This window comes from Penicillium maclennaniae (assembly GCF_028827695.1).
Source record: "Penicillium maclennaniae strain IBT 15551 chromosome Unknown utg000008l:1.0-3552695.0:1.0-3555053.0, whole genome shotgun sequence".
Lineage (NCBI taxonomy): Eukaryota > Fungi > Ascomycota > Eurotiomycetes > Eurotiales > Aspergillaceae > Penicillium > Penicillium maclennaniae.
The window spans coordinates 1,232,578-1,246,346 of record NW_026623220.1 but is presented as its reverse complement, the minus strand read 5'-3'; the positions used below and the strand labels follow the sequence as shown (position 1 = coordinate 1,246,346).

General features: G+C 51.7%; 5 protein-coding genes across 5 annotated transcripts; 4 read left to right on the top strand and 1 right to left on the bottom strand.

Moving 5' to 3' along the window:
* Positions 1–252: 252 nt before the first annotated feature.
* On the bottom strand, positions 253–903 carry N7477_009464 (putative RNA binding protein Pym; the record flags this gene model as incomplete). The annotated part of the gene is made up of 1 exon (XM_056971125.1): positions 253–903. The coding sequence occupies one exon, from the start codon at positions 901–903 to the stop codon at positions 253–255; it is 651 nt and encodes a 216-aa protein (XP_056818104.1).
* Positions 904–1,377: 474 nt separating this feature from the next.
* On the top strand, positions 1,378–1,726 carry N7477_009463 (cytochrome b-c1 complex subunit 9; the record flags this gene model as incomplete). The annotated part of the gene is made up of 3 exons (XM_056971124.1): positions 1,378–1,460; positions 1,526–1,574; positions 1,664–1,726. Coding segments are annotated over 3 exons (195 nt in total), but the record flags the coding sequence as incomplete, so codon positions are not given.
* A 671-nt stretch (positions 1,727–2,397) lies between these two features.
* Positions 2,398–8,889, top strand: N7477_009462 (putative ubiquitin-protein ligase E3 component (UBR1); the record flags this gene model as incomplete). The annotated part of the gene is made up of 2 exons (XM_056971123.1): positions 2,398–8,564; positions 8,622–8,889. 2 exons carry the CDS (start codon positions 2,398–2,400, stop codon positions 8,887–8,889), a joined length of 6,435 nt encoding a protein of 2,144 aa, XP_056818102.1.
* Positions 8,890–9,428: 539 nt separating this feature from the next.
* On the top strand, positions 9,429–11,052 carry N7477_009461 (uncharacterized protein; the record flags this gene model as incomplete). Its single annotated transcript, XM_056971122.1, has 2 exons — positions 9,429–9,571; positions 9,639–11,052. The coding sequence occupies 2 exons, from the start codon at positions 9,429–9,431 to the stop codon at positions 11,050–11,052; spliced, it is 1,557 nt and encodes a 518-aa protein (XP_056818101.1).
* Positions 11,053–12,100: 1,048 nt separating this feature from the next.
* N7477_009460 (uncharacterized protein) lies at positions 12,101–13,306 on the top strand (the record flags this gene model as incomplete). The annotated part of the gene is made up of 1 exon (XM_056971121.1): positions 12,101–13,306. One exon carries the CDS (start codon positions 12,101–12,103, stop codon positions 13,304–13,306), a length of 1,206 nt encoding a protein of 401 aa, XP_056818100.1.
* Between the last annotated feature and the right edge of the window lie 463 nt (positions 13,307–13,769).

The following is a 13,769-nucleotide window of genomic DNA, read 5'->3' as shown; positions in this document are numbered from 1 at the left end:
GAGTGTCTCCTATTGAGATGGACGCAACAGTTGCCTGACAGCTGCGCCTGTGGGCCGAAGTTGCGAAAACGAGGTGGGAATTGGCATATAATACCATTCAGCTTGGTAGGTGCAGATTATTGTTCGGGGTGCGACTTCCTTTCGGTCGCAAGCCCGATGCACTCGGACGCACATAACAATGTCGTGATAACATGCTGAGAATCCGACTCGGCCCGGGGGAGTTGTACAAATAGAACACACGTAGCGACGAGCTCAAGGGTTCAGGGGCTCGTTGTTCTCCTTCTTATCGCCATTAGAGTCAAACCCAAGAGCATCGAGCTGTCGTACAAGCTCTTGGATCTTGATGACTTTCTCCAACTGCTCGGGCAGCAGAGCTTCGCCGGAGTTCTTTTTCTCACGAAGATCGCGCGCTTGTCGTAGTTTTTTCTTCAGATTGCGCGCCTTCTTCTCCTTCTCGGCCTCGACGTCCACAGGATCCTCTACCGGCTTCTCTACGGGCTTGTCCGCGGGCTTCTCTTCCGGTTTGGGAGCTGCCCGCCAGTTGTCCGAGTCCGAACCCTTCTTCTCAATCGTGGCGTCAGTGCCCTCGGCCTCCTTAGCCTTGCGTTTGGCTTCTCTGCGCTTGGCATTCTTGTTGCTGGCCGTGGTGCTAGGTGCCTGTGCATTCTTGTCGTCTTCGCTACTCGGGGCTTCAGCACCCGGCACCCCACCTCGTGCGGTACGGTTTTTCCATGCAGCTGCGGCGCGATTCTTATACAGCTCCACGTCTTCCGGAGGCTTGTAGCCAGGTCGCACACGGATCTCTTTGCGCTTGGAGCCATCCGCACGAATGGATGAGGGAATGTATCGTTCGCCGGTGCTTTCGTCGGTGGTGATACCGGCCTTGGAGACGTTAGAGGCCATGTTCAGGAAATGTAAACCGCAAAGAAACAGGGACGAAGCAATAAGTCCGAAGACTCAACCCCCGTAAGACAGCGCAGGTAAAAAGAAATAAGTAGTCAAAGAGAACTGCAATTGAAGAGTAAAAAACAACGAGGGCGGATGGCCGGACTGAGCGTTGGAGCAGAGCCAATCAGCGGGCCGGGAATTCCCGCAGCTTTTCGTCCTGCGAACTTCCATCCTCGTCTCTTCTTTAACCTCACGCAATTCTGACTTCTCTCCGCCCTTGTCTCCCCAGTCGTGTCTTCTTCCTCGTCACAATGGCCGGCGTACGTTTCTCTCCTCCCCATAGTGGGACTATCCGATCATCCCCAGCGCACTCAGGACCCTTGACTGACTTGTCGCATCTCCAGATCTCCAACATTATCTACCAGCACGTCTCCCCGCTCTAGCATGGTCGCAATTGCTTGATTCTGCTTGATTTCAATCTAACCGAGGAATTTCATCGTGTCCAGGACCCTCATCCGCAAGAACGCCGTCTACTTGACTGCCATCTTCGCCGGTGCCTTCGCCTTCGAGCTGTGCGTGACATTCGACCGTCCCTTCATGCCGTACATTATTTCTGACTGAATATCTGGCGACTTAGGTCTTTCGACACTGCCTCCAACAAGATCTGGGACACCTGGAACGCTGGCGTATGTTCCCTCGGCCCCCATCCCTGACCGCGGCGATACTCGGAACCTGCCTCACGAAACACTTGCTAACCTGTCTATCTCACTTATAGCGTCAATGGAAGGACATTAAGCCCCGCTACCTCACTGCCGCCGAGGAGGAGGACGATGAATAAAGGAATCGATTTGCCGTGATAGCTGCGGGATATACCGCAGCGAAGGGGACATGGGAAAAGCGGAGGGACCCCTGTGATTTTACTCTTACTCTATTGTGCGAACTTGTGTACGGATAGAACTTTGAAGTCTGTATTGACACAATTCATATTGACCATGACCTGAACGTGGACGTAGCGTGGAACGCTGTGGCGCTTGGAGACCGCTCCCAGCCGTCGATGTCATAGCGAAAAATACTTAGCCCTCGCCCAACTACTTTCCCCTATCCTCGCTTCTCTCTGTACATTTGTAAATTTTGCGTTTCCAGCTACGGTGTGATCAAATCTATCGCTTGCATCATTTCTCGCGTATTCGACCGATGCACTGTGGCTGGTTCGAGCTGCTTGTCGACCTCATTGATCCACCTCTCGCCTGTCTTCCCTCCCCCCCACTACAATCCTCAAAGAACCTCACGAAAGCTAGGGACCTTTGAAACGACCCAGCGCTGGGATTTGAATTTTCTTCGAATCCACCTGAACTACTTCCTGGACTGCAGATCCTGCATTGCAACTGAACGCTCGATCCTCTCGACTTAGAGTATTACGACCTCGTTTCACCGCGCCAACGGCTCTCCGTCCTTTCGCCCGTGGCAGCCGTGCGGCCTCTACCTATACTTCCCTCCGAAATCCAAGCCATGCACATGCTCGCAGAATGTGAGAGAATCCTCGGTGATGGCCTTCTACGATTACCTGCGCAGCACAACTACCGCTACAGCCCAACGGCGGAAAAGGACTTGCTAGAGCTTCTCTTCCGGTCGCTGGTCGGTCACAATGAGGAGCTGATAAATCATCTGTTCCCTGAAGGTGTGCCAAATGGCCCTTGGAAGCTGGCTGAGGCCCACGGCGCCCGTGAAGGAGCCGAATATAGCGAGGCTGCGCGGGGCAAGCGATGCGGTCATATTTTCCGAGCGGGGGAAGCCACTTATCGTTGCGTGACCTGCGCTGCGGACGATACCTGTGTGCTTTGCAGTCGGTGTTTTGATGCTTCGGATCACACCTCTCACCAATATCAGATTTCGCTTTCGTCCGGCAATTGCGGTTGCTGCGACTGTGGTGACGAGGAGGCTTGGCGGCTACCGCTGTTCTGCGCAATTCATACAGACAGTGGTCACGAAAAGGAGAAAGAGAGAGAACAGAGAAAACTTCCACCTGATTTGGTATCTACGATCCGTTTGACGATCTCGCGTGTATTGGACTACTTCTGCGATGTCATCTCTTGTTCGCCTGAGCAATTGCGCCTGGCGAAAACCATCGAGGGGATCAAAGCAGATGAAGAAGCTTCAAGACTGCGTTCAGGCTGGTATGGTGAAGGTGATTTGGAGGAAGAAGAACCTGAGTTTGCCGTCATGCTATGGAATGATGAGAAGCATACGATTCGGGATGTGGCCCATCAAGTCACCCGTGCCTGTCGCGAACGAGACAGCTTCGGCGTTGCCCGCGCACATGAGACCAACGACATCGGTCGAAGTGTGATTAGATACTCGAAGGATCTTCAGAGACTGCTGGCAGTGTCCAAGATTATCGAAGAGATCAAGGTGACAGTCACAGTACGCTCCGCCCGAGACACTTTCCGCGAGCAAATGTGCGGGACAGTTGTCGAATGGCTGGCCGACATTGCTGGCTGCAGTATACTCGGCGACAACGAGATCTTCAGACAAATCATCTGTGAAGAGATGCTTAGTCCTTGGCGAAAAGGAAGCGGGGCCTACAATGCGGAGATCGGCGTGAAGGGCATTGATGATCAACAAATACTCGACAATCACCTTCCTGGTCGGACTGTGATGCTTACTCTGCCGCCACATGGTCAAATTTTGTTGGCAACCGAAGACGATGTGGAAGAAGATGACGATGATGATGCTGGGGAAGGTAACGAGCAGGATGAAGATGACGATTATGTCGAGGCTCATGATGACGCCGACGACGAAGATGATGAGATGGAACTTGAGCTTGCTAGGCTTCAGGCTGAAGCCGATGGTGAAGACGACGACATGGACATGGATATGGGTGCCGACGACGAACTTGCTCTTGCGGAGCGCATTCTGGCCAACCTGACTCGCCCACCGCGCCCTCATTCGCCTCCTACTGAGCCAAGAGAGCAGACACCCCAACCAGAGCATGCTGATGCAAATGGCTCGGGTGCCCCCAGCTATGTGTCCATCCCAAGGACACCCCATGCTGTAGTCAAACCGCCCCCAGCGAGAACTGAAGGCCACTGGGAAGTGCGACCACCTATGCCTGCTCCTGGCGAAAAGGTCCCTCCGTACGAGGATTTGTGGCAGCGCACGCGCCTCGACTGGCTGGTCCTGTTCGACCTTCGGCTGTGGAAGAAGACGCGCACCGATCTGCGAGATCTCTATATCAGTACCGTTGTCAACGTTCCTCAATTCAAGCGCATCATGGGTCTTCGCTTATCTGCTTTATACACTGCCCTTGCCCAGCTTTATCTTATTGCGGACCGAGAGCCAGACCATTCTATCGTCAACCTCTCGCTGCAACTTCTTACCACACCTTCCATTACCGAAGAAATTGTCTATCGTGGTAACTTCCTCACCAAGGTGATGTCAATTCTTTATACGTTCTTGACAACTAGACAAGTCGGGGAACCTCAAGCCGTTAATCCAAATGCCACCCTAGCATTTGATTCTGGTTCGGTGACCAACAGGCGCCTGTACCATTTCTTCCTTGACTTGCGATATCTCCTTCAGTCCGAGTATGTCCAGCACCGTGTCCGCACAGAGGAACAATATCTGCCTCAGTTCCTTGATCTCGTGAAGCTTTCCCAAGGTATCTGTCCAAATGTACGCGCCGTAGGCGAGCACGTTGAATACGAGACAGATGCCTGGATCAGCGCGTCGATCCTCATGCGGGAGATCAACCGACTTTGCCGCCAATTCTGTGAAGCTTTCCGCAGCCCTGAACTCGACGATGGCCATAATCTCCTGCGAGCTATCAAGACCACGACCCTCACCGCCATCATTCACTCCACTGGTGTTGAACGCAAGCGCTTCGAGCAGGCAGAAATCAAGGAAGAAATCCGCTTCAAGACTCTGCCGCCCTTCGATTTCGAAATCGGTCGCTCCGGCCAGATTCCGTGCCATCGGGTGGTCGAGTTCGTCGTGGAGAAGGGCTCAATTAGTTTCCACCATGCGCTGCATTATACTTTGTCATGGCTCATTGAATGCGGCCGCAGTGTGGATAGTGCAGCGATGCGCGGTGTCCTCTTTGAAGCCGCGCAAAATGCCAGAGACGAGCTTCACGCTGCCAAAGCTGCCGACAAGCCCGTTGAAGAGAATCTTCTCGCTCTTGGTCCTGAAGATCTTCTTTTGACCATGTTCGATTACCCTCTAAGGGTGTGTGCCTGGCTCGCGCAAATGAAGGCTGGTATGTGGGTGCGCAATGGTCTGAGTCTTCGACACCAGATGTCCCAATACCGCGGTGTGTCTTCTCGCGACTTTGCCTATTACCGGGACATCTTCCTCTTGCAAACTGCACTGGTGACATGCGATCCTAGCCGTGTCCTTGCGTCCATTGCGCACCGATTCGGAATGGTTGAGTGGATGTCTCGAAATTACATGCCTCGCTCTGGCTACGAAGATTCCCAGATTGTCGATGTTGCTGAGGAATTTATCCATCTGCTGGTTATTTTGTTGACGGATCGTACCTCCTTGACTGCAATCGACGATAGTATCCATCTGACAAAGGAGAACATCAGTCGCGACATCGCTCATGTACTGTGCTTCAAGCCCCTCTCCTTCTCTGATCTCTCAACTCGTCTTAGTGACAAGCTGCTTGAGGCGGATGAGTTCCAGGATGTATTGGAAGAGGTGGCTAATTTCCGTCCTCCCGAGGGATTAAGCGACTCTGGAACTTTCGAATTGAAGCCTGAGTACCTGGATCTGGTGGACCCTTATAGTGCACACTACACCAAGAACCAGAGAGACGAGGCCGAGAGTATTTACAGAGAATGGATGGCCAAGAAGACCGGCAAGAAGCCGTCTGATATTGTCTATGAGCCAAAACTTCGACCTATCAGCTCTGGTGTCTTCTCTGATCTCCCACGCTTCACTAGCACTATGATCTTTGCTCAGATCGTCCATCAGTGCCTGGAATATGTCATTTCGTGCCAGGAGTGCACACCGACTATCCCACCGACACGCGTGGAAACATTCCTACAGGTCATCCTGCACCTTATCTTGGCTGCAGTATTGGAGGACAACTCTCACGATGGCGACATGGAGACGGAACAGAGCCAGTCTTTCAATCTGCATGCTCTGTCCAAATCCCGCGAGATCAAATCGGGCAAGCTGACCATTGTCGGTCTCTTGGAGAGAATATCTGTGATGAACGAGTTCTCAGCTTGTGGACCCAAGATTCGCCATATTCTCAAGCGCCTGTGGCAAAAGCGCCCGCAAACATACACCGCTGCTACTGCTACTCTCAAGTTCCCATTCGACCGCATTGATACAAGCTCTCCTGCAATCGACCTGGACGGTGAGAAGGAGACCAAGAAGAAGCAGGCTATGGAAAGACAAGCACGCGTCATGGCTCAGTTCCAGCAACAGCAGCAACAATTCTTGAACAGTCAAGGCGACATTGACTGGGGCGAAGAAGACTTCAGTGACCTGGAATCAGAGACTGAAGCCACTCCTGAAACGAAAACGTGGAAGTATCCTAGTGGGACTTGTATTCTCTGTCAGGAAGAAACCAATGACTCGAGACTTTATGGTACTTTTGCTCTGATCCAAGACAGCACTATCTTGCGACAGACCGACATCAGAGACCCTGACAGGATTCGTGAAGTGCTTCGCACTCCCACAAGCCTGGACCGATCTGCTGAAGATATTCGTCCGTTTGGTGTTGCCGGAGAAAACCGTACCACAATTCGTCGACTGGACTCGTCTGGAGGCGAGGTCATCAGTGAGAAGGTTGGCCTCAGCAAGGGCTTCAATCCGAAGTGCACTCTACGTGGACCTGTGACAACTGGCTGTGGCCACATCATGCATTACTCGTGCTTTGAAGTCTACTATGGAGCAACGCAGAGACGCCACACACAACAAATCGCGCGAAATCATCCCGAGAATACATTGCTCAAGGAATTCGTATGCCCGCTGTGCAAGGCGCTTGGCAATGCATTCCTTCCCATCACCTGGAAGGGCAAAGAAGAATCCTATCCGGGTGCATTAAACACGTCGAGTTCATTCGACGACTGGATGGGCGCTGGACTGAAGCAGAGTTTGAATCAATCACAGAATTTCCCTGTTCTCATGATTGAGAAGGACAAGGCGTACCAGCAACCTTATTCAGATTTGTTTGTCGAATATCTTTCGAAGACTTTGGTGCCTCCTCTTGCCTCAAAGGTCGGCCAACTTGTGAACTCGTCGGGCCAATCGGGCGCGGCGCCCCCGCATTTCATTTCCTCTTCATCACGAATGGCAGTGCCGGGCCTGTTTCCTGGAGACGACATTGCGCCATCTAGTCCCTTACAGCAAGTCTCTAGTCCATCAGACAGCCCTATGACTGAGCTTCTGCAGATCTATAGGCGTCTCAAGAAGACGATCAAGATGAACCACATCCAATCGATCTTCAACAACCCCCCGGATACCATCAACAATGACGATCTCGTGCACATTGACTCTCTGATACGAAGCTTCGGCTTCAGTATCGCTGCGGTCGAGATTGCCCAGCGCGGAGTTGAGTCTGAGCAAGGCTCGACTTTGCTAGATAAGATTCCTCCTTTGACCTTGACCCATCTGCGTGTCCTGTCGGAAACAGCCCTGACATATGCTGCTGTGGGCTGTGTTCACTCCAGCGGTATTGGAAAGAGCCTTCCGACTCATGAGTTCCAGGAAATGCATCGCCAAAAGATCTGCCAGTTGTTTGTTGGGCACCCTTGTCTGAGCGGCACCGCACTGTTGAATGATGTCAGGAACATCGAACCTTTGCTGGCTATGGATACATTTGTTTTCCTAGCTGAAAGCTCGCTGTCATTGCTTCCAGTCCTGCAAATCGATATGCGCCATCTGATTCAGATGTGTTACGTTGCTGAGATCGTGAAAGCTGCCGTTACTTTCATCTTGTGGCCTCTGGGTCTCAAGGAGGAGATGGCGCAGCAAGGAGAAACAGACCTTGCGGGCTCGGAAGTTTCCAGCGAGCGATACGATGTGACAAGACATTTCTTCGACTCCATCGTGGCCGAGCTCAAGGCAAACTCTGTTGGTCGTGCTGAAGGCTCCTCGTTCCCGGCCGAAAGTGGATATGTGAAGGATGGCGAGGAATCTGCTACTCCGGCCGTCATCATGGCTCTCCATCGCCTGATTTCAAGCTATGCTCTCACATTCCTGCGGAAGGCCGTTATCCTTCTTCACGTCCAGCACGGTGTAGATTTCCCGAACTCAGGCTTCGCTGATGTCGGAGCATCGGAGCTGGACAGACTCAGCAAGGTCTTGCGTCTGCCTTCGATTGACGAGGTATTCATGACTATCAACCCGGCGCGTAACACCAATAACCCCTTCGATGCGGTTGTCTCGGGATGGATTTTCCATTGGAACGCCTCACGCTCTGGCATCCGCTTCGAGGATCACCGATTGTGGCCTAGCCTTCCCCATCCTGCTATCTTCGAGCTTGTCGGTCTGCCCAGGAACTTTGACAGCTTGATTGAAGAGGCGAACCGACGCCGCTGCCCCAACTCCAAGAAGGAACTCAGTGACCCGAGTATTTGTCTTTTCTGCGGAGATATCTTCTGCTCACAAGCAGTATGCTGCATGCACAACAAGCTAGGTGGCTGCAACCAGCACCTCCAGAAGTAAGCAAGTTCATCTCCTTGGTGTGTTTCTAATTATCTAAACTTTCTCTCTTCTAGATGTGGCAAGAACATCGGCCTCTTCATCAACATTCGCAAGTGCACTGTGTTATACCTACACAATCACAATGGCTCCTGGCACTGGGCCCCCTATCTTGACCGCCACGGCGAAGTTGACCCCGGCCTCCGGCGCAACCGCCAATTGATTCTAAACCAAAAGCGGTACGATCGCCTCTTGCGCGATGTATGGCTCTCCCATGCCGTGCCCGCGACCATCAGCCGCAAGCTGGAAGCAGAGATCAACAACGGTGGATGGGAAACGATCTAATGACAGACCTATCGATAAAACTGCGTTATGTGTTTGCTGCGCTAGAATCATGATTATGAGGGCGAACTCGGCATGGTGGGCTAACATCATTTGTTTTTGTTTCTTTCTTTGCGTTTCTATGATCGCTTCGCTTGTGTATCTATGTATATCGAGGTTGTCTGTTCGTATCCTGGGGTTTATGATAATACGACTCTTCTTTTCAATCTTATTTTGCTTGTTCGGTTATAGACTGTGAATGTTCAATGTTAGTGATCGAGACTCGGGGTTGAATGTGAAGATGTGAAATTCCACGAGTTCGACCATCATAAACTAAATAGTGCAACAAAAGACCACGATAATCTAGACCTATGATTCTGATCATCGTCTCAATTGTACTTGCTACCTTAGTTGCCTTTTTGACGTTGGTCCACCCACCGCCTTGACCGATGGTTCCCTTGCCCCCAACACCCCGACGATAAGGTCTCAAATCGTTATCCGGCGCTGGAGGACCTTTCCCCGTCTTAAAATTGACGACTGTTCCTGAACGACCACCACCAGCCATGAACAACGAGCAATTTCGGCGGCTCTTAAACACCTCGTCGAGCTCCGAGACTTCGTCAGCCCCAGCCCGCAATGCATCATCTGGGGCGAGTGGGGGTGGGCTCCTCGGCTCGCGAATGCGCAATAGCATTCCCATGACTCCGTACGTCTTCCCCGCTCATCGCTCCCGTGTGTTCAAGCCAAGCTAACATCCAGTCTTGCTGCTATAGGCGCTCTGTGTCAGGAGTCGATTTCGCTCGCCAACTCGCCGACCAACGCCGCGAGGGCGATCGACCGAGCAAGCGATTCAAGTCCTCCGCCGCGCCGAAGGGAACCAAACTACCAACGGGATACCAAGACCGAGCACAATTGCGCAATGCGAACGACGAGGCAGAAAACAAGGATGATCTCGAGCAGCGCATCAAGGCGCTGGAAGAGATGGTGAAATTAGGACAGATAGATCAGGCGACGTTTGACAAGTTGCAAGCTGAGCTTGGCGTTGGTGGTGATGTCGGCAGTACACATATGGTCAAAGGCCTTGACTGGGGGCTTCTACGGCGAGTCAGAGCCGGAGAAGACGTAACGCAGGCTCCCGAGAAGCCGGAATCAGAGCCCGCGGAAGAGCCTGTACTGGAAGAAGATGCGGAAGCGGAATTTGAGCGCTTGATGGAGGCAAAGGGGCAGGAAGAAGTTGTCCCTGCGCCGAAAGAGCCAAAGGAGAAGAAGAAAGGAACTATGGCACCGCCTCCGCCGCGTAAGAAGACGAGAGATGAGATTCTCAAGGAATTGAGGGCTAGCCGGGCTGCGGCTGCGGCTCCTCCGCCGCCAGCGCCGGTTCTGGGCTCAAAGTTCAAGAAGCTTGGGAATGGTAAACCGGAAAAGAAGCGCTTTGTGGAGATTGATGAACCTACTGGTCGTCGACGAGAGGTTTTGGTCATTACTGATGCTGAGGGTAATACGAAACGCAAGGTTCGATGGATTGATAAACCCTCCGATTCGGCGAGGTCTACTAGTGCGCTTCCTATGCCTGACAAGGCTGCAGAGCCCCTAGGAATGGAGATTCCTGCTGAGGTTGCTGCTCGAGAAGCCGCCAAGGCTGCGTCTGAGGAGGATGATGATATCTTCGCCGGTGTTGGCGCAGACTATGACCCGCTTGCTGGCATTGAAGACGACGCGTCTTCGTCCGATGAAGAAGAAAGTCCGGAGAAGTCTGCGACAAAGGAGAAAGTGCCTACACATGATGATCAGAAACCACCGGAGGAAGCAGCTCCCACGCCGCGCAATTACTTCGGAACCAGCACCGCATCCGATACTTCGGTGGATCGTACCAACCCGCTCACGAAAGATCCCACTATCATGGCTGCGTTGAAGCGAGCAGCGGCTTTACGACAGGGTTCTCCTTCTACCGAGGAAGGCGAGACTCCAGAAGCTACTCTTCGTCACAAAAAGTTCCTTGAAGAAGCTCGGCGACGCGACGCCATGGACGCTGCGGATCTGGATATGGGCTTCGGAGGCAGCCGAGGAGAAGATGCTGAGGATGAGGATACTGTTCTGCATGACTTTAATGAGGACGAAAAAGGGGGAAGAAACGGAAGCGTGGTCCGAAGAAGAGGAAAGGTGACAAGGACAGTGTCAATGATGTGATGCGTGTTCTGGAGGGCCGGAAGAAAGGAGAGTAGATGAACTACTCAATATTCTCTCATGCAGTTCAGCTATTGTATACCCCATACAACATTCCATTTCTACTATGTTATCTTACTGTCTACTGCAAGAGGACTTGAGTAATATTGATTTTGTCTTCGAGTCCCTTCATACAGCTCGACCTAGGCAATAATCCCAACAGGTCAAAATACCTAATTCTTTGATTCCGTCTTAACATCCCTCTGGAAGTCGCTGTGTGTTTTCTTTGAGATTTCTGCAATATAGCCTAGCATCATGCTGGAGCCGAGAGACAATTGAAATCGTTCCCAGCCGGACACGTTGTCGAACTGAAGCAAGACGACCATTCATTGATTTGATGACGTGTGGTCCACTAGTACCGAATCATAGTCCTTGGATATTGGCACTTCGATATAAAATTCAAGGGGCTAAGCCACAGCTCTGACGCCCGCGCTGCGATTCCTCTAGGACGTCGTCTCTACAAGAAGGTGAACTGGCAAGGACATTGCGGAAGCTTTGGGTAATTTCCACATGCCTAGGAATTGGTTTTACAATATTTGGAAAGCAGAATATGATCGGACTTGGGGTTGGCAGACAGCGCTGAAGGATTTTGCAGCGTTTGTAAAACTTCGTAGGTTCGACTATGGGCGAAGTGGTAAATTCCTCAGGCTGTGGGAGACTGAAGCGGGTTAACAGCTAAACAGCAGTCAAGCTACCTATAACCAACTCATTTAATTCCTTGTTTTCTTTTTGTTGCTTATTCACCCTGTGATCACTCAATCAAGCATGAGATATGAGATGATGTCCAGTCGAAACTCCGGCCAGTCCAGGCGGTAGGCGGCACTCGCGGGAGACAGGCTGAAAATAAGATGAGTAGTGGTCCGATATCAAGTCAAGACCCTCAAACATCACTTCAACTACCTCGATCGCCAGCTGAACCTCAATGAGGCCCAGATGGCCACGAGTGCCCTTGTATATATTCACCTTGACCTTCAACCATCAGGCCAAATATTCTTATTCAGCTCGAACAGTCATGACGGGAGCTAAGCGCAATGCCCCGAAACAACAGAACCGAAACCAAAACCAACGACCAGAGAAGCGCCCGCCCCTCACGCATTTTCTGTGTCTTCCACTAGTCAACCCCACCTCATTATCACAGTTAGAGTCTTCTTTTGCATCTTTCAAGGCAGACTATCAGCCAGTACCGGTCACAAATCTGTCAAATGCATCGACGAGACAAGATGCGCGCGCAATCATTCCCGAAGGCGCAATCCGTCCGTTGGGCACACTGCACCTCACTATTGGAGTGATGAGCCTCCCGACCGTGAATAAGCTCGCGGAGGCATTGCGGTTCTTTCATTCGCTTGATCTCGCTGGTCTAATGCGCGAGACGGGGCGGGTTGCAACCGAGTTGCGAGAAAGAAGAAAGTCTCACAATTTGTCAAATTCCGCAATGGATGACCCTCGACATATCAGGTCTCGGGCATCTGTGACTGAGGCATCGCGGGATCTAGGCCCCATGCATGTTACTCTCCAGTCACTGCATAGCTTACCACGGGCAAAAGCCGCGACTGTTCTACATGCTTTTCCTGAGGATCCGACTGGACGATTGTATCCGTTTTGTCTGATGCTGCGGGATAAATTCATTGAAGCTGGATTTATACGAAACGAAAATAAAGACAATCAGGGACACGATAAACAATTCGCGGAAGACGATCGGCCTCGATCGGAGTCTAAAATAGCTCCTCAAGCATTGGACCCGTACACAGCGGCTCTCAACCGCGTTCCGAAACCACGTCCTCTGCTTTTGCATGCGACGATCGTGAACACAATCTACGTTCGGAGACAACCAAAGGCTAAGCCTGACGTTGGGCATTCCAAGAGAGCAAAGAACAAACCCAGCCCTCTTGAAATCGATGCAAGAGACATTCTAGCTCGGTACCAGAATTACTATTTCGATGAAGCTCGAACAATTCCCCGGCAAGGACCTCCCTCACACTCTGAAGCCATGGAAGCTACGCAGAATGAGGACAACAGGGGCGCGAGTCAACCTACGAAAGTCTGTCCCCAGTACCCATTTGTCTGGGCAAAAGATATCCCCATCGACACAGTCTGCATCTGTGAAATGGGCGCAAAGAAACTCCCTCTCCATTCTGAAGATGCAGATTTGAATAAGCGGCTAGGGGAGAAGTATACTGTCGTTGCCCAGCGGAGTCTCTCAGCCTCCCATAGACGGTAGCATCAATCTTATACCGTGCGATCCCAGGCTCCGAAAGCGATCTGGTATTCTTCAGCTGTCCACTAGCGTGACCAATCAGCGGCGAAATCAGCTCTTCCATCTGCCAGGGGTAGGAGAACCTGACTTCCTAGGAGAATATGTTCATATTAAAAACACTTCCGTTGCAGCATGTTTCTCCAGTTCTCTCCAGACATCTATCTCGGCATCGACCGAGGGCGCAACCGAGGGCGGTAGGTTCAAAAGGGTAATTGAATCAAATGCCTCTTGTGGGCCGCCACAAGCCCCAGATTTTACAATTAGTCAGGTTTGCAATGTAAATGAGATTCCAGTTTTATTATTCATAACTATTGCTATATCTTCAAAGTGGTGCAGGGGTGTCTCAAGCCAGCTTGAGCATACCAAATACCATTCCATGTATTGGTAATCCCTTACTCATAGTAAAGTCCGAGAGCCAAACCCGCTT